This window comes from Micromys minutus, assembly GCF_963924665.1.
Source record: "Micromys minutus genome assembly, chromosome: 16".
NCBI lineage: Eukaryota > Metazoa > Chordata > Mammalia > Rodentia > Muridae > Micromys > Micromys minutus.
Window position 1 is genome coordinate 12,420,740 of NC_137985.1, and position 27,165 is coordinate 12,447,904.

General features: G+C 40.9%; 1 protein-coding gene across 3 annotated transcripts in view; it reads right to left on the bottom strand.

Moving 5' to 3' along the window:
* Positions 1–27,165, bottom strand: part of FAT3 (FAT atypical cadherin 3) — a gene marked incomplete at both ends in the record, with an annotated part of 431,212 nt that overhangs the window by 304,625 nt on the left and 99,422 nt on the right. For all 3 annotated transcript variants that reach the window (XM_080930379.1, XM_080930378.1, XM_080930377.1), the window contains one exon: positions 10,691–11,005. In XM_080930379.1, the coding sequence (XP_080786505.1) occupies positions 10,691–11,005 (315 nt within the window). The remainder of the gene's footprint in view (positions 1–10,690; positions 11,006–27,165) is intronic.

Below are 27,165 nucleotides of genomic sequence, written 5' to 3' on the forward strand. Positions count from 1 at the left end.
AGTAAATGCTTCCATAAGATCTAGCCATAAAGCATTTTCTTAATTAGTATTTAATGTGGAGGTCCCAGTCCATTGTGGGTAGTGCCTTCTCTGAGCATTAGTGGTCATGGGTTCTGTAAGAAAGCAGGCTGAGCAAGGTTAGGGTCTTGCAACAAGAACAACCTTGTTCCAACTTTCACTTGCAAGTAACAATTCTGAGGCCAAGATAAATGAATTAAACCCGCCTCTTATATGGCAGAGGGTGGACTGAATTTGAGAAAGGCCACTGCTCCTCTCAGTGGATTGTCAAGGCATCATATTGTTGTATGATGGAAACGCAGAACCTTTCTGGTTGGATAGAAAGGCTTCTGGGAGTCTTTTTCTTCACTGTCCACTTGCTAGACACAACTCACGTGATGATGACATACACAAGAGCCGACGTAGAACAAGTCTCATGGTGAACTTAAGGAACCTTGAGGAAAGTTACATTCAGCATTCAGTCCTGGTTTGCAAACACAAACTGTCTAGAACCTTAATCATGCTCTGTAAATGCCAGTTAGCTGAAACAAACTGTGTGTGCAGATTTGTTTAATATGTAACATTTATTGAGAGTATGCTATGAGCCAAGTGTTGCTTCAAGGACTTTACATATGTTAAATTATTTAATCTTAATATCAAACCAATGTGATATTATGATATTTTGCAGTTTTCTTCAGAGGAAACTGAAGTCTAGAAAGATTAAGTAATCTTCCCAACACCACACAGCCAAGTTCTTTGTTGGATAACCTAGAATCACCCGGGGAACGGTTCTAAACTGATGAATTGTCCAGATTAAATTGGCCTGTGGGGAATTTCTTCGGTTGACAATTGATGTAGAAGAAGCATACCATTATGGGCAGCACTATCCCCTATGCTAGCCACAGAACTGTAGAAGAGTGAAGAAAGATAGAAAGCATGCAAACAAATAGCCTGGATGCCTTTATTGCCTTCTATATTTGACTGAGAATATAATGTTACCAGGTGCTTTCGTTGTCTCCTGCTTGACTTTTCTAAAACCACAGACTGTAACTTGGAATCATCAGCCATGTAATCTCCTTACTCCCTAAGTTGCCTTTTTGTTGTGGTATTTTATCACCGTAGCGGAATGAGGCTATAACGTGTGTAGTTGGATTCAAATGTGAGGGTATCTGACTGACATGTTTAACCCCGGAACACATTCTTTGTGGCATATTTTGTTTCCAGGTTTATCATGAAGCATACATGACTATGCAAAGTGAAAAAAAGCTGTCATTTTCTACAAGTTAATAAGATAAAATGACTCACCACAAGATGGTTTGAATATTGGCAATCCGCATAATTCCCTAAATCAATATAACTCAATGTGAATAAGATTTATAGAATTTTTAAAACATGAGCACTGTTTGTAAAACTTTCAAGTAGTTAAGAACAAAGTCAATCAAACACAACAATCAAAAGAACCCAAACAAAGATGGTATCAAGGCAAAAGTGGACTTGTTCTCTAGTCTATGAGGAAACCTCAACTCTTTTTTACAGTAACTGTTCATGTGCGACATTCAGGACTCATTTATATGTTGTTTCCAGATAATCTGAGCCTGACAAATGACAAGTGAATTAAAATGGATGAGATCTTGATTTACAAAGTAACCAAAAACCAATCGACAATGACTTCTGTTCAATTTCATGACTTTCAGCAAAAACATGCCTAAGACACAGGATAAGCGTCAAGAGATGAGCTCCCAGAAGTCCCAATGAGGTGACAGTCACACCACACATGTCAACTCAAACCACTAATACAAGTGTCTAGGCAAAAACTAGGATAAATGTGCTGCAGTTCCTAACTTTTGATCCAGAAAAAAAGGACGACATTGGGTTGCTTTGGATTACAACTTGTATAATGTCCATAGGGCTGGATATCTGAGTGACTTTGGGCCGACCACCAGACCTCTTTCCAGTATTCTGGTAGATACTAAGTGAGGGAATACTGGAATACATTATCATGGCTCAACACTCAGCAGGTTAAAACTCTGCTAGAGCCCTGGTAGTAGAAAGCACGGCCAGGAAGCACTGGGACACTCTCACAGTGGCAAGCAATATCCAATGATTCAGGGAGGCAGGCCGTGGTTTCAATTAAAATTCAAGGTTTCAAACCATCAGAACAGAAAGACAGTAATAAACCAACACAGTAAATTACCACTCTGGAAATCACACCCAGATACCAGAAATAAAAGAGAAATTTATGACCTCAATCAATCTCCTTTTCACTCGTAAATACATCTCTATCATCTGCTTTATTTACGTGACTCCATCTCCCTCCCAAATAATCTTCAATTATTTCTCACAGCTTTCCTGAGCAGCTGAAGCTGAATGGAGGAGCAGCAGCTCAGACCAGGCTCCGAGAAGGCCAGCATACTTTCTTTAGTTCAGGGATCCTCTGGCTCTCCATTAACATCCAGTGATTCAGCACCTTCCCTGTAAGCTTTAATCACATAGCTGCTAAGTGCCCAGCCCTCTTCCTTTTATCAAAGTCTCCCCATCCTATGAAGTAATTATAACTGACCAGCTCTTTCCCAAGTAATCCTATTCACTGAAAGATCCAAAGCTACTTCTGGATAGACATGGTGTGACTGGCAGCTTACTCTTCGGAGTTTGTATCTATTTGAGGAGTCAAAGGTCTCACTGCTATTGATGGTTGTACAGTTTTCCACTCAGTCTAAATCCTTCTCATCGAGTAATGTATTTGAACACAGTGCCAGGACATAGGTTCAGCACCCAAGGACATACCCAGAAGTCTGCTGGGTCTTGTCTCCTTGTACTGGACGCTCTGGCAGATACCAAATATCCCAAGAGCCTAAGCTATGCAGCCACAGCTGAGGCTGGAAGGGTTATACACCCCTGCTTCAGAGGCTGGAACTGTTATACACCTTTGCTTCAGAGGCTGGAAGGGTTACAGCTCTGCTTCAGAGGCGGGAAGGGTTACACCCCTGCTTCATCTCTCTCTGCTGTAGAATGACATTACGTTGTGTGTTTATCCATTGGAAGGCCAGCTTTAAATAGGAACGGGGATTTGAAGCTATAAAGATTTTAAGCCTAAGATTCTCGAATAATCTCTTTATGCCGCTTTCTGAAGAGAGCTGCTCAGAATGGACTCAGGTGAGAGTTTGGTTGCTGGTCCTCTTGGAATACTAAGGAGCTGGTAACTTTGTACACAATCATTAAATTTTAAATTTTGTTATTGTGTGGCACAGAGTCAACATCAAGTGTTCCCAGTACCTTTAAAATGTGAAAATGCTAAAATTTAAAAGGGACAAGAGGAAGCTTTGGGTTCCTTCCTTTTCTATTTTAAGTTTCATTTTAGGTACAATCTAATGACTTCATATTCCCTTTCCTTTCCTCCATTGCTGCTCCCGTGTATTATTAGTAGTAATATGCACATGCATAGCCTACATCCATACTTTTTGTTGTTGTTCTTAAATTACACTGCCCCATCATCTGTTTAGTATGGATACATTGTGAACAGCCATAGGGAACAGAGTTCCACCATGCTCCGGTGGTCTCCGTGAGGAAATTTCTGCCTGTAAGTGACAACTGATAGTAGAGGCTGGAGAAGAGGCCATAAAGCTGATAAATACTTTAAAATGGGTTTTAAAGTGTATAAGAAAGCTCCCAACAAAAGGGCACCATTAGAGTTGACATGCTAAAAATATTTATGTTGAGAAATTCTAAAATAGCCAGTAACAACATGCACCCTGATAGAGCGGGACCCTACAAGGTATAGCCAGTGCCCGTGGCAGGCGGGAGCATGCTGTTCCTTGGGCATGCCACTCTGACCGTCCTTCCATATCCCATGGGCTCTTCAACTGATCCCAGTTCCGTTTCCCCTGGACATAAGGACACTGATGGCCAGCGACCTTCCTGTCGTCTCTGTTTACATAAAACACTGACATAGATGAAGAGGTCATCACTGAATTTAAATAACCTCAATGGTACATCTGCGGGAACTCCATTTGTTCTCCTCAGCTTGTTCGATTAAATGAATGCAATGTAATGTTCTAGAGGATAAGACCTCCTTTCCTGGCTGAACGAAGGTGCAAAGGTGATTCACAGTTCTATCCATGCTCTTTGCCACATTATCTACATTGCACATGGGCCTTATGCATATCAAAGCATCACTTGGGGCATCTCCACTGGTTTGGAAGAGCTTACCATTCTACTATGAAGGGAGCACATGAATTAATGAGGAATAGTACTGTTGTCTGCACGTCCCCTCCTTTACTTTCCTCTTGGAATCTCTGTAATTCTACAGCCGTTTTCCTTCTGATTTCCTAGAAGAGATGCTGTTTTAAGCAGATTACCCCTAAATGGAGCTGTGCATAAACTTAGGGTTTAACTTACTTCTGAGGGCAAATTCCTTTTTAACACTCCTATCTTGTGAGGTAGTATTTATTTGACAAGTATGTATTCAAGTGGTTTACTAAAACTGGATAGTGATTGCTTGGTTATCAATTTAGGTCTAAGCTACCTCTGACCACTTCTATGTTTTAGAAACAATTAGAGGAAAAGGTGTGGATTTGAGAAGGTGGGGATTTGGGAAGTATTTAGGATGTGTTGCTGGAAGGGAAACCATGATCACATATATTGTATAAAAAGTATCTGTTTTCAAATAAAAATAAAATTATAAATAAAACATTATGCACCAATGTTATGTAGCACCTGCTTTTGTATAGGACCCTGTGATGTCTACTCACACTGACAAATGAAGGAACATGAATTTCATTTTCAGTCACCTCATGAAACAGGAAAGAACAAGGGTATGAGGATTAATGGGAATGGGTGGAGAAAGAACTTTGAATTCACAGTGGATTCTCAAAACCACAGCACTGTAAAGTGAGAGAGTTGGGGGTAATTTACAAAGCTGGCTGCCTCTTTTGCAGGGGTTTTGCTAGCTCCTTAGGTCAACAAAATCTATAGAATCACATCAAGCTCCTCAGGGGAGCTTCAGCCTCTGCTGGGAATTTGTCAGAAACACAAATTACCAGGCTTCTCCACAGGACTCCATAGCTAATAAGCTCACCTGGTGATTACCAGGTTGATGCATGGCTTGAGTTTCTCAGTTAACTCTCTTATTAATGTGGAGTGTTACCTGTTATCTCTTACACTACATACTCAAAGGCAAGAGGCCATTATTTAGAGCTGATTAAAGAAACTCAGGCCATCCAATAATTTGATAAGACATGTCTACATCCCAAAGAACCAACAACAGCCAGGTAGAACTATCAGGTATTCATTCTGATAGAAGACACACTTTTGAAAATTCTTGCTTCTCCAATGGATGTAGGGTGTGTGTGTGTGTGTGTGTGTGTGTGTGTGTGTGTGTGTATGTGTGTGTGTGTGTGTGTGTGTGTGTGTGTGTGTTTCGCTAGTCTACTTACAGATAAGTATACTTTGCTCAGACTCATCCCAAGGTTTTAAGCCTATAATACCATTCAGTGTTGGTGAGTTAATAGACCAGTGAGCAGACCCAGGATCAGAGATCAAAAGTGACAGCAACAATGGAAAGGCCATTACAAGCTCCAAGAAATAACCATGGGAAGCTCTGGGCTAAGGAAAGACCTTTTTCATAGACACACACACTATCAATACAGTGGATGCTACCCCGACCTTGTGTGTAGCAGAGGGAAGAAAAAAAAAAAAATAAACCTTTTCTCTTCCATGATTTTCCCTCTAAGCAATCTTTTATGAGATGGGTTTCTCAAAGTAGGATTTATCAGGAAATGTCAAGACTCTCTGAACACTAAATATCATCGAACCCCCCAAACAATACCAACCAAAGAAAACAAAAAGTTGGCGCACATATCTGCAGGTTATGATCTCCTACTACACTTGTGAATGTTTTACAATTCCTTCTGTAATAGTAGCATACCTCTTTGAAAAGCTGGCATATCTCTGAGTTAGTTTTGGAGGTCAACTGAACAAGTTTCTATGCACTGGGTAGTGGTCAGGTCTCTGTCTCTGCAGACCAGTCAATTTTTCTGGACACCCTTACCACCTGCTTGCCCTGATGCTTTCCCAGTCATAGCTGATAGTCTACAGAATTCATCAATTCATGCTTTATGCAAGTTTTCTTACACAGTTGTCTTGTATGAGGTCTGATGATCTATCTTCTCAAGAGACAATTTTCCTCATTCATAAACCATCTTCTCATATGTTCCTATCCAGCAATATGAGGTCCAGGTCATCAGTAGTTCCAAAATGCACTTCATAAGACTGAATGGAAAACCCCAGTGCTACTCAGCAGACACTGCGTAAAGTCCCTTCACGAGTCCTTCCTTGTGAGGCAGTGTCACCCCGATGCAGCCAGTGTGCAGCTTACATGATCCTCTGTCTAGTGAGGAACACAGACTGACAGCTACAATAACATAGAATGCATATCGAGAGCTCTACCTAATGTTAGCCTGCTGAGCCTCTGCTTGCTAAGTCGAATGCACATGACAGACAGAAATAAGTCAAATGTTCTGAGCCGCAAAGAAAGTTTCCCCCATTCCTTCCTAGTTTTGCAAAGATGAGCACTGTGTGGCCGGCTTGCATCTCTCTGGAAGGGTGCATAGTTTCTCAGCCTGAATCTGAACATGTCACGGCCTCTTGTTCATCATCCTTGTGCTGCACCAACAAGGAGCTGAATGTGAGTAATGGCTCCTGCTCTGTCTGGAGCTCATACAGGATATGGTCTAAAGAGGACCTTCTATCTTGACAGCTTTTATTTCTCTACCTAACCGGCAAAAAGTAATTGAAGAAAGTCCACAACCCATTTATTCTTTGTGACCCTAGGTTTGGCAAAGCGTAACTCAAATAAGCCTTATAACTCAACAGAGAAACCCTCTCTATTTGGAAGGCAGTGGTACCCAGTTATTGTGTAATACATTTCCAGAACAAAGCAAAAGTATACATTTTATCTCTACCACAGAGACAAAAGGGTTAATTTACTAGAATCTATAACATTTTTGGATAAAAACAAAAATCTAAGGCACAAATCTTTGCTAAATGTACCAGTTAGCGATAGCCCTGGCTTTATTGTTGAAAAACTTCACATCAGTGTTGTTATTTTTTGCCACTATTCCACACTACTGACTTTCTTAGAATAAAGGAAATGCCAAAGATTAAAGCTCCTTTTGAGGAGCCAACCAGGTACTCTGGACAACAACAGCAATACCCTGAATTAAGTGCCCACAAGCTTCAGTGAGCTTTATCCCCTGTGCTACAGAGATGAAAGAAAAGTATGACCTGGACAAAGAGTTTAGTCAGCAAAAAGCTTATTCTACAGTCCTGAGAGAACATAGGTTCAATCCTTAGCTCTCACAGAAAGAAAAGTGTTGATAGCACAGGCTTGTAGGACTAGCCTGGTATGGTGGAGAGAGATGAGTGTCTGCAGCTCACTGGGAAGCCAGACTATTCACTGGCAAGCTTCCTGCTGTTGAGGACCGTCTCCAAAACCAAATCAAACCAAATCTGTGAAAAAGAAAACTTGTGTTTGGTCTCTCGTCTCCAAATGTCCATGTACCAATATAAACCATGACCCATACAACACATATACACATAGACACTTACACACCTCCACACAAAATGATGTAGTCATAGTCAAACACATTTCTTAAAGAGTTATGCAGTTTACTAGCGTCCTCCGCATGCACTGTGATTTTCATTGTTCGTGAGTAATAACTGTGCTGTAAGCAAAGTTGTATTCACTTTCCAGATAAGAAACCCAGGCTTAAGGACATTAAAGCATGTCATGCCGTTAGCATAAAGCAGACAGGGCACCATCATTTCTCCTGTGATTTGGCTGTGCTAGGCTAATGTGGTAAGTCTTCATGACAACCCCTAAATTCCTTAAAGCAAACATTACTCACTGTTCTAGCTTCATTTCGGTTGCTGCAATGAAACACTATTACAAAAGGGAACTTAGAGAAGAACAAGTTTCTTTACCTCACAGCTTCAGCTCAGTGGGAGGAGCATGAGACCTTTGCTCACACTGCATTTACAGGACAGGGTGGAATGAGTACACATATATGCTTTTCTACTTGCTTTTGTTCAGCTCAGTTTCTTCCCCCCTACTCAGTTCAGAATCTCCTGCTAGGAAATGGTGCCTAAGTATTTCCACATCGATTAATTTAATTAAGACAGTCCCCCACAAACGTGGCTAAGGGACAACTTGAAGGTGGCAATGCTTTCTTACTCTGACTCTTTTCTTCAGGTGATTGCTTTACCTGTATCAAGTTGACAAAGCTAACAATGGCACTCATAAAAACTGAATTCAAAGAGAATCAGTAACTTCCCAAAGACACAAACCTGGTAATACCAGGACTGACTTACTGGGTGTTCTCTGTGGGGCTGCATGGAGTTTCACAATTATGAAGTCTGCAGCAAGCATTTTATCCTCAGGCTGATCCATGCCTGCCCATCACTCTTGCCTACGCTATATTCACTGAAGCTCCTGTACATCAGATCCATGCTCATACTGTCCCTGGACCACAGTGTCACCTCTTCTGTCACTTTCTATTACTTCTGGTCCCTTGTAAACTCGAAATGTACGTTACGTTTATGGTCTTATTTATTAGACTTTGTGATAAGAAATAATGGGCACAATGACCTTAACAACTAAGTAAACAAGATATATTGTTTTATGTTGTGTCTGAAAACCAAAACATATTGCTCCTTTATTTGAGATGATTAGACAACTTTGATGAAAATGTCATTCTGGGCTCATTTAAAAAAATGTCTGGCAAAGACAGAGAAAATATGAATATAATTAAGGCTCTTTTTATGCAATATAAGCCACATTATGATAATGTAGGTCTTTCTGAAAATTCATGTGCACAGAAGACAGTAGGCACAATGCACACAGTACATTGTAAGCTCCTCAGACCCGGTAAATATTCTTAACCATGACAGTTAATCTTTTTACAAGAATGTGTGTGTGTGTGTGTACACGAGCACACACACACACACACACACACACACACACACACACACATGGCCATATGCATGTTATCCTTCAGTAAGAGTGCCTATCTTATTTCTAAGACAAAGTCTCTCACTGGCCTGGAGCCATTAGTCTGTATGGATGGCCAGGGCAGCCTAATGTTCTGACCTTCAGTAGCTGGCCTTGTTCCTTCATAGAGTATTTTTCCCTCAAACCAAGGCATCAGATGTTCCTCTGTTGACTGAAATGGCAGCAAGATTAAAAAGAAACAGTAGAATGTGAGTGTGAGGCATATTTATTTATTTATTGACAGTCCCTTTGTTTTCCTTCCTCCTCATTTCTTCTTTTTTCCCTCTGTTAAATATAAAAAATATTTTAATACCTCCATTCTCTCAACTTTTTATAATACTGTGTTAGAGCACAGAAGTAGACCAGGGGGTTTTGGCACAGAACAAGGGCTCAATTCTCAGGTACGTGGGTACCTTCTATGCTTAGTGTGTCTCAGATTCTGGGCCAGGCTCCTTTGTCTGAGTCCTCTCCTTCTAGCACAAGTATGCCTCTGACCAGAGACTGCCAGCTGATCACCACCTTTCATTTATAATGAAACAGATGTCAATTGCTGATTGGATACTTTTAAGAGCACTGAAGTATGCTTAACAATTCATTGACTGACTCAGAACTAGGCTTACAGAAAACCCCTTCAAGTTTTGTTATGTGCGTTTTATTACATTGCCTGTTGTCCACTGCACATTTCTACTTTGACAAGTAAAGATGAATAATTCCCAGTCCCATCAGTGTTCCTGAGAAAAGTCTGTATATACCAACAAGCATCAACTAAACGCAAAGCTGACTAACCTCAACCCAGAGCATCAGGAATTACATTACTCTACATTTCAATTGATTAAAGCCTCATGCATCACATTATCCCCAATGGCTTAATGTCTCTGTTCAGGTCTAAATGTTGCACATCACAGGAAAGAAGTAGCATGCCAAGGTCAACGCCACAAAGTCCACAAAGCTGTATTCCAGTGTGCCTCCTGGTTAGCCCATGATCAGCCAAACTCCACATTTTCCTGAACTATATGCACTTCTGATATGTACTGAACAAATTCAATTCATATTATAACCTTTAGAAACTTCTTAAGCGAAAGGTCAGAAAATTAAATTTTGTCTATTTTCTTTTTAAAGATTCAGACGCAGACATGTGGAGTTCTTTGGAACACTAACTCCTCACTGATAGAGATAAAAACCTATGAGCTAATCTTAGCTTATCTAGTGCTTGCTCTAGAAAATCATAAGGTTATTCCTTTAAGAGGTTCTTTTATAACAAGCTGGGAGTGAGGCTAAGCAAGACAGGGTTGAGACCTTACCATGCCGGCTCACATAAAGTACCCAGCATAGGCTAGCCATCCTGCCGTCAAAAAAGAGAGAAAGCAGCTGACCATTGCAGTGGTCCAGGATCATACTTTTCAATGAATGGGGGCAAATCTGAGACCTTCTGTGATGCCTCCGATTCTCACTAGGTCAGTTCATCTCAGTGATAGGTGAGATTAAAACACTCCAAGTAGACAGGGAAAACATCCATCTTGTCAAAACCTATACCCAGAAAAGAAGATTCTGATTTCTAGACAATAAAATAGATAAGCCAGCACAGCAGGGCCAGACAACCCATTCAATATGGACAGCCAATTTCAAAGCAGCCAAGCATGCCCTTACCTGTCTTGATATTGATGGCAAAAAAGTTCTGTGGGTTTCCACTTGTAATCCTATAAGTCAGTTTTTCATTGGAACCAGAGTCAGGATCCTCAGCTTGTATCTGAATGACAGACACATCCTTTGGAGAATTTTCCATGACAACGGGATAATAGATGGGCTCTGAGGTTAGTGGAGCATTGTCGTTCACATCTTCTACTTCTATGTAGACCTCAATGGTGGAATAGAGAGGGACCACGCCCCGGTCTGTGGCATACACTGTCAACCAGTATGACGCTGTTGTCTCTCGATCAAGAATGTCAGCAGCAGTGATGACTCCTATGAAAAGAAGCACGGAGTACATTATGGCTCAAGTAAATGAAGGCAGTGGAGTGAGTCACCCAGCACAAATATTCTTGGCACATTGGAGAAGATTAACATATGCATAATATAAGATTAAATTGAGATGTCACTCTTTACATAAGGGAATGATTTTTCCTAACACTCAAATGAATAGTTTTTTATTGGTAAAACATAATTATAGTCGCTTTGAATTACTTAGAGAGATGTGTAAGATCCATATATACTTGTATGCATGTACACATAGTCCATACATAAGCACATAGAATATGTAAAGGAATGAGGGTAGTTGAAGATGGTAGGTTGTGTGCACATGTGCGCTCGTGCACACACACACACACACACACACACACACCATAACATATCTACACAAGAGACAAAATGATGAAGGGCTGAAAAGACAGTGGGTCAAGAATCAAAGTAAGTCCAATTTTGCAAGCTAATCTCTCTATTTGCAGTGATGCTGAATTGATTTCATACAAAACAAACACTATTTCCAGGCGAATTATTTTATCTACTCATTACAGAAATGAAATATATACTTCAACTGCTTTCTTATCAGTTAGAATGGAAAATGTTTTGACTGCAAGCGTATAAGCCTGCACCATACTGTTTTTCTAAAGCATCAAATGTCACAGCTATTCAGCAGCAGTGAGGGAAGAAGCCATATCAACACAGAAGGACTTAACTGAGGGCCCTAAATAAACCCATAACCACTTGGAGAAAGCTCATGGACAATCATTTTAAATTCAGTGCAAAAATTTGCCTAAGCAGCTTTCTCCTGGCTTTCTTATTTCGTAGCTGAAACAAGAGCTAAATAGAAAAACAAGTAACAAACAGAGACATCAAAAAAGATGAAATTATGCTTTCTTATGTCACACCACTACCATCACCCTAGTAGCCAAGCTACAGAAATTTCCTGGGGACAGAGTCGAGAGCTACGATGGGACTTTATGGGAAACCAGAGCCCAACTTAGGACATTTCACAATTAGTCAGGATGCTCCTAGGTCTCATTAAGTCCTCAAGCTACAGATATTGACTATAAAAGCCTCAAGGACCAGTTTCACAGAAAGCCTAACCCTCCATTCCTTCCATCCTCTATGGAAGTCTTACTGGTTTGGCATACATACAATTTGACCTGAAGTCCTTGTAAATGTGTATATGACTTGCTGCCACTGGGAAGGGAGAGAGCATTATGTTGACACAGGTTGGAATATCTGAGGGTCACTGCCTGTCAGGAGAGGTGGGGTATTTAAAAGAGACACAGTGGTTGATGTTGAAGCCTCAGCTTCACAGTTACCACCAAGAATTTGTCACCGTGCCAGAGATCAAGATCAACATATGTGTAAAACAAGATTAAATTGAGGTGCCACTCTTTGTATATATTTTCAATAACAAAACTCATACTGAAAATGTTTTCTATCTACGTATTTCTCAATTCTTAAAATAATTTCTTGGGTGCAATTTGTGAGGTGTATTTGTGTATGTGTGCTGTGTTCTCCAAGTTTGCTCTGGAACAATTCACTGCTTTGTTTTGTTTTGACACAGAATCTCTCATGGGCCCGAGAGTTTCCAGTTTGGCTGGCCAACAAGTTCCACGCAAATCTACCTGGTTAACTCAAGTTCTGGAATTATAAGCACACATTCCCATACCTAGCATTCACACATAAGTATTGGTGAAGACGGAAAAGCAGCTTGCCAAGTTATGTGCATTGCTTTGGCCTACTGTCTTCCAGAAAGCATATATCAGGAGTAGATGCTCTAGGGATGCTACCGGAAATCTTGATCTTTATATTGTGAGTAATATTGATTAAGGAAAATACAAAGATTAAAATATACTATAACTTGTCCCCCAAAGTAAAAAGTTGGAAACTTGAAATTGCTCTTTTTATCTTAGAAATATAATGACTTTTTATTTAGGTGTATGTGTTGTGCATTGCCAGTGGCGTCCAGAGGGTTTCAGAAGCCCCTGGGACTGGAGCTACAGGTGGTTGTGAAGTCCCTGCTGTGGGTGCTGGGGGCTGAACCTGTGTCCTTTGTAAGAGCAGTAGCACATCATATCTGCCTGTGAATCATTCCTTTCTCAGTTTAATAACTGAACTCAGTGAAGAATGTACCAGTTGTGGTAAAAGAGACAGCATGATTGTCAAAGATGATGCTGATGGTCGTGTTACAGGTTACAGGGGGTATAATTTTAATAAAATCAAAGTATGTCCACAGCACAACATCTGCAGGGTTGAGAATTATGGAGTTTTTAAATGAAGTGTATGATCATAACCTTTGGCTTTTGGGGCTGAGAATGCCTCGCTGTGATGTGCTCTCTGTATTAGCTGTACCTTCATCCAATTTCTACACTGATTTTCTACAAGTCTGCAACTCTCTAACTCAGCACAAAGGTGTTTGGGTAGGCTAGCATGCAGCCTGGGGATTCCATTCTGCTTAGAAAAGCTCTTTCTCTTAAAGGATTCCCTGGACTGAAATGAATTCAGTAGCTGCTCTGGGGTAGACTCCTGACCCCCAGATCACAAAGCGGCCACCATTACTCATTTCAGGAGAATTTTCTTTGTCTCTCTTATCAGATAAGAAAGCTGCAAGCAAAGGTATATACTCATAGATCTGAATTTCTTACTTAGAATCCCAGAACGTGTAACAGTCTCACATGACTCCCCAATAAACTAACAAAAGCAGACATCCCGGTGTTCCTTCCTCAAGAGAATGCCTTCTGACTCGCACAGAGCTTTGATGTTTACTGGGGTAGCTGAGGTCTTGGCAAATATCTGCAGACACCATGCAGAGGTTACTTATCAGATACCTGGGTTTACTTCCCAGGTCAGACACCTAGGTGACTAAAGTGAAGTGGGTTACAAAGGAAGATGGATCAGGTCTGATTGTGCTGCTGCTGCCCTAGTTCACAACTGGGACATAAAAAGCCTGTCCACGTCTATCATGACAGGCTTCCTGAAGCCTACCATGGGAAACTATTCCCACAACTTCTGTTTTTCTTCATGTATTCGTGTTGAATCTCACCAAATTGCTTTTCTTTGTGAGAAATGATGGTGAATCACAGACAGTGCCATACTTGTCTGATCAGTGTTGATTGATCAGATCGTAGGGAGTGCACACATACAAAGGCTTTGAAATAAGACAGTGATAATCAACTTACGTTTCTTTACAATGGAAACAGTAAACCTTTTGCTTCTCTATTTATTTATAACCAGATCAGTCACTACAGCAGCATAAAAAAGCCGAGTCTCCAGAGGAGGAAAGTCTATGGTTTTCCTAATTGAGTTTCTCCAGTTTTCTTTGTCTATAGATGCTTTGGATTGTTTTCCAATTTTCATTTGAATTCCATCCCATTAAACGGCTGTAACCTCTGACATCCCCCGCCCCCCGCATTGTTCTTCTGCTTCTAATTGAGATGAAATGTGCCCACTTGGGCTATAGACAGTGCCAGAGGCACAGAGGAGACCCAGATAGATACGGAGCTAGAGTATACTATGACAAAGAACAAAGGAGTTCTATGGTCCCTACAACAGAACTCTGACATGGCAGCTTGTGCATTTGTTAAGTACCTAGATGCTGACTTTGAACAGGAAGGGGAAAAGCAGGAAAGAAAAAAAGGCTATTTTAGTACTACTTTGTCACCATCCTAACTTTTTAAATTACTTCAGGATCACAAGCTATTTAAGTGACCAGGCAAGATAATGGCATTTTTTGAGCAAATCTGTACTTGCAAAATCTGTTTGTTTTTCTCCCTTTATAAAGACATTTATTCAGGAACTAACTATGGTGCTAAGCAAATAATGCATACAAAAGCAGAAACTGATAGTTTATGATTTTTAAAAATGACAGTGTCAAACTACAAGATCATATGCAAACTGCCCTGGTTTTGAGTTGCTATTCTATTTGTAGGGATTCCTGGCAAATACAGCTAAATGGTTTTGATCTTAGGGACAGTCAATGTGTTTGTGGATTGTAAGACATCTGACAGGGGGAACTTACTCACAGGAGAAGGACAACAAGACCTTGGAGTTGGGGACCTCCACTCCACATGTGTAGCTCCAACTTAAATATTGAGTACTCTTTAGCTAGAGTCCCAGAGAAATGATAAACTGTATCTAGAAATAAGGACCTAGGGTCCTTACAGCTGTTGCTACACACACCTTCTTACTAGTACTCACGCTGTTCAGAAATAAACACAGATGAAATCCAGGAAATTCCGAACGACTGGAAGAGAGAGGACAAATAGGTAATCCCAGAGTTTCAGAAGATGGCTCTGAGCATAGCTCACATGAGAAATTGTGTGCGTGCCCGCGCCCATGAGCGCATATGCATGTGTGTATGTGTGTTTGTGTGTGTGTGTGTGTGTGAGAGAGAGAGAGAGAGAGAGAGAGAGACAGAGACAGAGACAGAGAGAGAGAGACAGAGAGAGACAGAGAGAGAGAGGGAGAGGAAGAGAAAGAATGTATTATGTATCTGTGATATGTGTGTGTGCCTGTGTGCGCACATGTGTGTGTGTGTGTGTGTGTGTATGTGTGTGTGTGTGTGTGTGTGTGTGTATGAGAGAGAGGCTATGTATGTGAATAATTATATGTGGAAATAAATGTATATGTTTTAACTTCATGTACCTTTTATCTTGTTTTTTTGAATGGTCTGTCTTTAAGACCTGAATCTTCCTGATTAGACTACAATTCCTGAACAGCAAACTCAAGGAATGCTCTGGTTTCCAATTCCCCAGAACAAGAGTGACAATCCTGTACCACCATGCTCTGAGAATGAGTCTCCTTAGTGCATAACACAGGAGGCTATTTGGGATGGGTTCAGACCAGTCACCTGTTGTAAACTGTGTGTATTCTCAGCAGCCATGGAAGGACTCTTCTGCCTTTCCAAGGACAGGTTTATTCATCGCCTTAATAATAGCTGTCCCACATTAGCTGACTGTTGCTATGGCCCAGGGCCAATCAGACCTTTCCTGTGTTATTCAGTATAAACTCCACAGGTACAGTGTGCATGACAAATGTTGTATCTAGTATCCAGACCATAAATTAGTGTGTGCTGGTTTTATCTCCAGAGGCCCTGTGGCTCCTGACACACAGGAAGAAACTAGCAGAGAATTACCATCCTTTGTCATATCCATTAACAGTGTCCAACATGCGGCAATAGGCTGTATAGTACACTCAGTTAGCCCAGGAGAGCAGAAACAGAAAGATCTGCTAAAAAGCAAGGTTTAATTAAATAGCAGAGGCCCAGATATAAAAATCTCACTTGCTCCCTCAGTGCATCACGCAGCCGACACAACAGATGCAGGCCTTCAAGTTGTGTCTACTACAGAGACACCCTATAGAGTCCAGTAGCACGTAGAAGAAGCAAAGCACCATGTTTGCTTGGCCTGTGGCCCTCCATTGTGCCTCTGTGGCATGGCCAAAGGCATGATTAGAAAAGCATACAGACGCCCAAGTCATGACAAGATGACTCAAGGGCCCTCACAGAGGAAGCACCGGGTGGTGGGATTCTGTCCAGCTGTGTCCAAGTAGTCCAGCTGCACCTAGAAACATCTGGCTTGGATATGGCCTGAGCAGCTTAGCAGCTTCTGGGTCTCTTGAAACAAGGCAGCAAGTGGGCAGCCTATGGAGATTGCCACCCTGAACAGTCCATCCTCCTAGGCATTCCAGGGACAATAAAACTTTCTGAATTTGCTTCCCTGTGTTCCATGTTACAACTCACGTGGAGAAGACTTCCCTAACACATTCACATGTGCACAGCCTCTCTCCCCAGTTCACAAACACTCTGACAAAACAGATACCCCAGTACACAGATCCTCTTTGTTTCCACTGTATCTATATTTGCAGTTTTGTGACATTTAGTACAAAATTCTGCAGTTTTCTTTCTGTCTATCCATCCATCAATCCCTTAAGGAGAACAGTGTCCAACCCATTTTCTATCTTCCTGTGTCTGACACAAAGCATACACAGTGAAAAGAACAATTCCTGAACCACTGCCCTGCACACAGCAGTTTGCCAGGGACCACACCAGCAGGTAAAGAGTAGAAAACCTTGTCAGGAGGACCATGAAACCTACTCTGAATACTTTTTTTCTCTGTACAACTTTATTTAAAAAAGAGATGCATGTACAGATTTTAAAAAGCATTTTGACATAACACTATATGAATATATTTTTGTCAGTACTTAATTCTTTTACAGGTTTGATAGCATGCATTGAAATTTCACTAGTTACCATAAGCATAAAGTACGTGTAGAACAGAGCTTAAGATGTAAACAGTCAGAGTTTTCTTGGTATGTATAGATTAACACTTTTTACAGCAAGGATGGTGAGCAAGGAAGGCAATGTGAAATATATTTATTAATAACAATTAACTGCATCAAAGACATGGCCAATACCGGATTTTTAAATCAGCTATAAAAATACTTTATTTTAATGACTAGGCTTAATTGCCCGTTTGTGTGCTTTCCTGAAGAGATACAATATTAAAACCCTAACTTACAGTTGTTCACAACCAAAGGCCTCAGAAATGCCTTATTTTCTGTCGGCTATCACTTGGAAGTGGCGAGCACACACCAGAGAGGCTTCAAAGGCTGGTGAGACAGTCAGGCAGGCAAAGTGACAGCTGCGAACCATCCACAAAACCATGATCGAACAATAAATAACAACAGTCCAGGAAACATGTCTATACCCCTTCCTCTGCCTTGGCTGTGCACGGACCTCCCAGGAAGCCTGGCTGCTCGGAGAATCTGCAGCCGGCTGGCTTGCACACTGCTTCCTATGGCCCAACTTGTCTTTGGAAAGTGGTCGGGACCTGACAGTCACAACTGTTCTAAAATGAAAAACTACAATGATTTAGCTTCCATTACGTAATAATTTACAACCCCCAATGGAGAAGCACAAGTCACTTAGGACTCCCATTTGGAACAGCAGATCTCTGCGTTCAGATGACAGCGGTAATTCATTTGGATAATGTGATTCATGTACTGTCCCTCTCCTTCACTGTAACCTTTGCCACAGCAGGGTACCATCTCAAAGGAGACAGAAGCAAGTCCTTCTATGTCTATGAGAACTGAACCCAGTAGATGGACAGGGAACACTTTATTTTCACAGGAACAAATCAACCAGGGCTCATGAATTTTAGTCATAATTAGTTCATAGGCTGTGGATTCCCTACATGGTGACAGTTTTATCCGTGTGTGTGTGTGTGTGTGTGTGTGTGTGTGTGTGTGTAGGTGTGTGTAGGTGTGTGAGGGTGTATGTGTGTGTGTGTGTGTGTGTGTGTGTACATGAACTCAGGCCTTTGTATTTACAAGGCAAGCACTTTTATCACTAAGCCATCTTCCCAACTTGACTTTCGATTTTTAAAATTAAATATGATAAAATGGAAACTCAGAATGCCTGCAGCAATAACAGTGAACTGTGCTGGATAAGATCCTTGTGTGAGAGAGGAAGAGGCGGTGCAGGCAAGCTCTAGGAAAGGCACAGTGAGCATGATGCTGAAGGCCTACACTTCTTCTTTGCCCTTTGTTAGTGGTGTCCTCTGCAGAAGGAGTGGCATCTCTGAAGATCAGTTTCTTTGTCTATAAGGTGAGAATGTCACTTTTTAACAGCTACAGATTTGAGAACTGACCCATTTAACCTATCTCTCACAACAATGGTAAGAAAGACTGTATACTGGGCTTAGTGGTTAGCACAGTTTCCTGTCTGTAATCAACACTTTATCTATTAGTCATCAATGATGTTTACATGATTATCATAAAATTATTATTGTTTTTGTAAGGCAATATATATATTGCAACCATGCAATTTCCCCAAACCCAAGAATCAAATATTACCAATTAAATCCTATCATCACGACTGAACTGAAGAAATGGAGGCCTGTATCTGTCCATCACATCCAAGGAACAGCTACCTCCTCCCTCAGCTTTGTCCCCAGCCATAGAAACATCACAGTGTTTGTCAAACAAACTGACAGGCTGTCTCTCTACCCTGCATTTATGCTCTGGGAGTCGTTCTGCTATTTGGCAATATGTTCTTGACTTGCTTTCGGTCTCTGTTTCTAAGCTCGGGGCCATTCCAACTTATAATTAAGTCTCTCACAAAAGTAACCATTCTCTGCAGTCTACCCCATGCTGATATAGACTGAACGTGGTTACACTAAATAATTGTAAGTCCTCGGCCTATGAGAAATAGGTAGAATTCTATACACATATGCACATACACACGTGTGTGTGTGTGTGTGTGTGTGTGTGTGTGTGTACATATGACAGACATAATAAGGAGGTACTTGTTCTCATATTAAACTGAAAGCTTTCTGAGCCCATGAGTGATGTCTCCTTTTCTTCTGAGGTTATCATGTGGACCTAGAGGTCACCCTACTCATTTGGACTGAATGATTATTAATTTGCACATGTCAAATTCACTGGGAGAAGTGATGACAAATCGAGAAGCAGAAGGGAGACACAGCGTGTGTGAAGTACAGGTTCAAAGGCAGCAGCTCATGTCACTTCCTTAAACCCAGTGCGTCATACAGCTAACAGAAAATGGAAATCTATAAGTGAAAAGTCAGAGGGAGAGGGAGAGACAGGGAGCGGGTCTGTGCGTGCATGTGCTCATATGCACACAAACAGTCCGTGCACAGCTGACTGTTGGATTCCTGAATGTTGCTAGGTTTTACACATGAATACTGCCATTTAATGGCATTAGGGCCCTGACTCTGCATCACTATTAACAGGCAACCTATTAGAGCTTTTCTATTTACAGCTTTCCACAGGCTTCATGATTTCCCAGTAGCATATTACCATTAATTGGTAAAGGGCACTCTAGGAAATCTCGTCAAAGACAATAGCTCAGCCACAATTAAAAACAATTGCATTAGCTGACCTGGAGACAAAGCAAAGGGTGCTGGGAAATTCCCTTCAATATTTTACAACCTGAACTAATTAAAGATCACATCCCCCACACAGCCAGGGAGCAGACATAAGGAATACCTTCAGCTGAAGACTTTCTAGTTTGATGGTTACTATAATGAATTTGATCCCTGAGGTACCAGACAAAAAAAAAGCAGCTTCCATCTGAAGGTATGAGGATAAAAGTCTGGCTTCCCTCCATTTTACTTCTTCCTTGTGACCTATTCATCTCACAGAGCAGCCATCAGCTAATTTTTGTGCAACGATCACAAGGGACATAAAGGGCATGGGATGCTCCCACTTTAACCTGTTAAATGTCTTCCACAGATTCAATGTTGACAAAAATTAAAAATAGCATGTCATGATTGTCAGGCTAGAAGCCGGATGGATTTCGTTTATTAACTTAGGAGATCTGTCCCACATAGAATGCAGGAAGTAGACTAAAAATGTTTTTTACCATATGATTAAAGTATCTTTACACAGGAAGCCCCAGGCACCTCAAGTTATTGCTCTAATGCCTGGAGGTAAATTAAGGTGGCACTTTCTTTCCCCATCTCTAATAGGATTGTACATTCTGCTGCTGGCAAAACCGATTACACCATTACCTACTGCAAAAGCCTCATTTCTGAATGCTGATGTGTGTTCTGTCACATCCGGCTTGAAAAAAATTACTTCTTACTACTTTGTTCTCATAAGGGGGAGAGTTCCTCGAAGTGTTTTAAGGGAGCCCAAAATTGACATATATAAGGAAGAGTGCACATTAGGCCTTGTGTGTGTGAGCTGGTTGATGGCACTATTTTGAAACAATGGCATATTTCCTCCTTTGAAGTTCTTGTAAACCAGCCTAATCATATTTGTCAGCATATTTGAACAGTAATGCTATAATCAATGCAGATGCATTCATCACCAACATAAATTTATTCTTAAAAGAAAAATACCATATAGATAACACCATGTTAAATGGGAATTTTACTGATCTCAGACTAAATTACGAATTTCAACCCAAACTAATGTGATACAGTTTAATAGAAACATTTGGAAAATTATCTATAAAAGAAGGAGAAACTTGAGTGGGTGTGGCTTTTCACTGGTTATGGCACTTTTTAATTCTGGTCAACAATGTGCACAGGTAGGTACTTTCTCTGTTGGCTGATGCAGACTAGAATGAACACAGAAAGACATCATTAGGTTATTGTTTTGACTTCAGCTCAACCCAAGTCTGAGTATCAGCAATTTCTCCATGAAACCTGCACGTGTGCTTTCCAAATCTGAGTCTGTTTTAGGTCATTTCAACACGAGAGAAGCTGTGCTTCTTGAGCAGTCTCCTTTAGCACAGGCAGCTGGCTTTCTAAGTTATCCAAGGCCCAGCTGAATGAAGGATGATCACTTCTCAGGAAGCAACCCTACTTGATTTCTGTCCAGACTGACTCAAATGGACACAGCAAAGAGTCAAACAAGACCATGTGTAGAGGAGACTTTGCTGTCTCTGTCTACAACTTGTTCCCATGCGACTGAAAATGAAAGTTGGACTTTGTATGATGTAATGAAGTGGATAGAACTCAGGTACCACCCAGGAACTGAAGAAGCTCTCGGGAAAGCTCATGCCACATGGAGGTTTTTCTCTATTCCATTTCTGCTTTCTTCTAGACTTGGTCATTCCATCTTCTAGACTTCCAAGGCTATTTTCTGGTACAAATTTCATACACCACCAACACCCATTAACCACCTTATGCATCAATTTTCATTTTCCTATGGTGACTGGGCATTAAAGGTCTACAGTAGCTGTCTCAGGCTGAAGGACACTGAACACAATGTATATGCAGGGCACATATATTTTCTAAGAATACTTGCCGAAATAATAACATAAGCAGAAAAATATAATATAGATATTAAGAAAGTGAATCAAATGAGTAAACACGTGCAAAGTTTAGAATTTATTTTACAAGTCACCCAGTGAGAGTGAATAACGTGGAAAACAACATGTTCTTTGAGGGTGAAAACAGAACTTTTCCCATACTTCTTTTGTGCCACAGACTGCCACTTGTACCAAAGGTTGCCTCTAATCACAGCTTTATAAGGAAGACAACCTCAGAAGAACACTCCCAGGTGTTCTGTAAGACTTCTCCAAAGTGGCCACAGTCTGAAATTCTTAATACAGTGACTAACAGACAGATTTTTGGCATTTTCATCTGTACTCTCTCAGTAATTACCAGACGACATCATGTCATAAGATGTGGGGGCATGCTTGGGTCAGGGTCTGACTCTAACATTAAGTGATGATGTGAGCTCTAGACAGCCAATACATTTCTCACCATGTCTGTTTCCTTCTTCCTAACATGTGAATGTAAACAGAAATGGGGCATCCAGTCCACAGAGCACCAAGACAACTAGCTAGGAATGTGTAAAAGTCTAGAAGGATGGATTTTTCCTGTTTGTATAAAATTCATCAAATGAAAATATTTCCCTATCAAAAGCTTTTTGGCTATGCACCTGTTGATAGTGTTTAAAATTGACAGAGTATATGTTGACTTGTAGTATTAGGTTTCAAACCTCCAGACAAATGGCTGGTATGCATATTTAACATATCAAAGCAGACCTGGCCAACAGGTTCTTTCTGTAATCTCTTAGCCTCTACCTGTTAGGAAGATTTCCTGGCTAGTATACCCCACCTCTACCTTAAACCTCTTTAGTAGAAGGGGTCTGGCTTCCCTTCTCTGTATAATCCAACCAATCTGGTTACCACCTCTCTTTGTTCTTTTGGGCATCCTGACTGTTGCACCTGGTTCCCCACTCCTTTCTCTTCCCTTCTCCGCACATGTCCTGGCTCAGGGTCATGTGCACTCTGGTCTCTCCCAGATGTCCCTGCCTCTGGCTCTGCTTCTTTACATATCTATAATAAACCTTCTCCTCCACCATATCTAGGAACAGTCATCCTTTTGTCTTTTTCTTTTTTCTTTCATTCAGTATCTTCCTATGGAAACAACTCTCTGACATAGTCTCATCATCAAAAGACAATGGCTCAGACTGAAAGTGTCAGGCTGCAGAGAGCAGCCGTATTCCTGGTTGACTTATGGTGAAGGGCTACAGGATATAAGAGGGGAAATGTCACTGTGCCAGAAGAAGAACATCAGTGTGACCTATAGAGACAACTTCTAAAGAGACTTGATTGAGCCTAGCAAATTCAAATTAGCCCTACACAAAAGCTACAGGTTTCCCTCGCACGTGTCAGGGCATTACAAGACATCTTCCACCCCAAATAGAAGGGCAAAAAAATGGCGGATGCTGTGTTTCAGGTACTATGTGTTAAAGTTACCCCTGCAATATCTGAACAATAGAAAGAACATGGTACCAGATATTAAATAGAAATTTATCACCTCCTCCTTATCAAGTGTTACATTTAACTCTACCTTATGGAACTCTCCATGTGAAGCAGAACATGCCCTCCCCACATTTGATCACCATAGCACATTGAAGGCTAAATGTCAGATCATCCCCTGTTGCTACACTCTAAGAGCCTGCAGCGATACCCTGAACACTGGCAGGACAGTCAAGAAAAACAGCTATCATGAGGGTGGCTATAAACTCTGATTATAATAAGTGTTCTATATGATTCCCAGGCAGCGGGGAGGCTTTGGGAAAAGAGAATTTATAACATGGAATAAGAATACAGTGTTTTGGTTAGAAACAGAAGACAAAGAGAGAGGTTGAAGTAGAGATAAGAGGTCTCAGACAGGTTCTTATATACTCACCCACACACCCACTAACTAACATATCTGTTAACTAATAAATATATTTTTTGTTTTCTGGTGCGTAACTGTTGGGACTCATGAGTTTAATAGATATATTTTAGGTATTTGATTGTTTTCTCATCAATTGCATTATTCTTTTTATATACACTGCCAATGTTCCATGAGTCCACTTCCTTCTTCTAAATAGCAGGTCAAACACTATCATCTGTCTGTCTGTCTGTCTATCTATCTATCTATCTATCTATCTATCTATCTATCTATCATCTATCTATCTATCTATCATCTATCTATCTATCTATCTATCTATCTATCTATCTATCTATCTATCTATCTATCTATCTATCTATGCATCCATCCATTTTTCCTGCAACTAATATCATTATATTTCTCTTTATAAACTGAGAAATCTTTCCTGTGTACAAAAACAATGTTTTCTTTATTGATTAATCTGCTGATAGACACCTGGGCTTGTTCCCTGACTTTGTTATTGAACTCATATAGCAGTAAGCACGAAAGTGTAGGCATTTCTGTGAAGCGATCACTTTCCAATCCCCAAGAGTATTTTGACTCAGCCTTTGGGGGGAAACTTCTATACTGAGTTATATAGAGATGGAGTGAATGAACCTTCTCTGAGCAGCGTAAAAAAGTTCCCCTTTCCTCACATTCTCAAAAACACTTGTTATTTTTTACTTCTTTGAAAACTATTCTGATTTGGAGACAGACTCTTATAACTCTTTTTATAATATTTTCTTACATAACCTGAATTTTTAAGTGAAAGTCTGAATATTCAGAAAATGCCATGGCTTTTGATTAACTGCCCATTATGTCTGGGAAGCATCTGATAGGGTGGTTAGACACTGGCAGGGTGATCCTAACCCATGATTGTGTCCACAATCTCCACAACATATTAAATAACCATCAGTCCTTGAGTTTATGCACTGAAAATTGCCGGTACTCATCTTTTGGATGGATCAACACTAGAAAAAAAAAATGCCACATCTAATGAAGATTTCACAGATTACTAAAATAAATAGCCAAAACTTGGAAGCATCTCAGAAACTCTGATTTAAAGCAGCTGATTTGGATTTGAATAGCTAAGAGTTTATGACCGAAATTATCTCCAGCCCATGTGGCTTATACTACAAAGAACTCAGCTAAACTGCTCGGTCATGGATCCAAAACCCAACATGCTGTGTCCATGGTTTCATTGCTCTCTCTGGGCCTTCTAATGGATGTTGAGTCACTGCTGTTGGACGCATGTCCCCTCACAGCCATGACCGAGAGGAGAACAGGTGTTCCTCGATGGCTCGAACAGCTAACATCTCTGCTCTGAAAACTTTCAAGGTACTCGGTAACCAGCTTTCAAGCAGATCACTGAGTATCTTCTGCTTCTTTCCTGCACACGACCAAACAGGAGGTAATGATCGCATGGCCTCTATGAGAATCTCGGTGACAAATATCTTCAATTGTTTGCAGCCACATCAACCAGCCCACATTGCTTGAACATGCCATTGTATACAAATTGCTTCAGCTGTCTGATTCCTCTGAAATTGGCACTGGGGAAAAGCAGGCTGAGCAGACCTGGATCTCGGCCCCAGCTCTGGTACTAATTAGCTGTGTGACCTTGCACAGTTCACCCTTCCTGAGAGTCTCTGCCACCTCTCTTATTTACAGAGAGTAGTGACTCTTGCACTGTCCAGCTCACCTGGTTGCTGCCATTGCACTGAAAAGGAGTTGAATAAGAGCACATGGAAGTAAAATTTGATAGCCAGGATTCTGTCCTGTTAGCAAACTGAAATGACTCGGAATTCTTAATGAAGTTATGAACTTGCAAGAAAAGGCATATTAGATTGAGATTTTATTACAAATTAGTACATATTTTTGTCACTTTGACACTTGGAGAACTTCAAAAAAGACATCAAGATTTTCTAAAAGGGCTTTCATGATGAGCGTAAGTTATGTTCAGTTGTTGAATCAATGAACTGAAAACAGCAGGCATGTGTTGGTCTAACAACATGTTGCATCTGTTTGGTGCTATGGTCCATTCCTGTGGGGTTGAAGTTTGAAGCTTTAGGGTACAAGACTGAGTCACATGCCTCATATATGCTAGAATAAGGTTTGTATTTGGACATTACAGAGTGAAAATGAATGGCATGTCATGTGGCTTCTTCTCCAACCTCTAGGACACCTCCCTGAACCAGTGTTATTTTTGTTCATGCCAGAAATGCTTGAGGCTCCCAGTCTCTTCACTGTTGGTGTGCCGTGCTCGAAAGCCATCAAGATGCCGAAACTGAAACAGCATTTGCCTTGGTCACTCTGTCTTTTTTCTTCTGTCCTTATCTCTCTGTCAGGGTGTGTCCAAAGCATTCCCTAGAAGACTCAATAAAGATTCCATTTGTATGATGCCTGTCTTCTAAGACCTCACAATCCTTTTATGTTACTTTCAATAGATTTTTTTTTCCATGAGAGGTCAATGATATCTACTTTTCCCCTTCCCTAAGGTCACAGTGACAAACTAGAGTCCCCTATGAGGAACCAATGACTTCACTGCGCTTAGAGAACATGAGTGAGGACTTATTAAAAAGAGTGTGGGTGACCACCAAACGGCCATTGTAAAGTCAACCCAGCATGGATGATGGCCTTCCTTGGACAAACAGAGTCACTGTCCCATTCCCTACTCCTCCCCAGCCTACATACGTTATTTTCTTTCCAAGATAACTTGGGATGTTTTGCAAATAGAGCAGAGGTTTCATGGTTAATGGGGTCTTATAATCGTGGGAATCAGAAAACATAACAGAAGACAAGTATAGAAGCTTCCTTAAGGGATCTGTGTTGTACTGTTGGACCTGTGCCAGGGGAACTGTGGGATTTTAGACAGAGTGCGTGTGCAGCTCAGAGGTGACACAACAACAGAGGAAATGAACTTGAGCCTCCACAGCAAACCTTCTCCTAACGTCCAGGAACTAATGCAAGCAGATCTGAAGGAGCAAAAGCAGAAACGAGGAAACTGAAGAAGACTGGAGATGACCCGGAATAGTACAGGTGGGGTCTGGATAATTGCATGGTCAGAACTACAGATGAAGGCAAGTATGTGACTCCAGAAGATAGTGTAGCTGGGTCTTTGTCACCTCTTCAAGGACAAACCTAGAAGTGGACGTGAGTGTATAGCCTGAGGAATGGAAGCATCTAAATATTTCTATCTAAGGTCAAAGCTGCCAATTGCAGATGAGAGCAAAGAAGTAAGATCCACTTTGGAGAACTGTACGTGAGCTGGAGCCTCCTCAAGTTTGAGGGCAAAAAGAAACTTCAACGAAATCGCAGCTGAATAAGACAGAAACAATATTTTTCACCTCTGACTTTTGTTTAACCTTGTTTGTGCTGCCAGTAGTAAAATCCAGAACATCTTGATAATGGCTACTTCAGGGATAAAGAAACCAATGTATGTTCAGAATCAGTGTGTGCCAAGAATGTTGAATT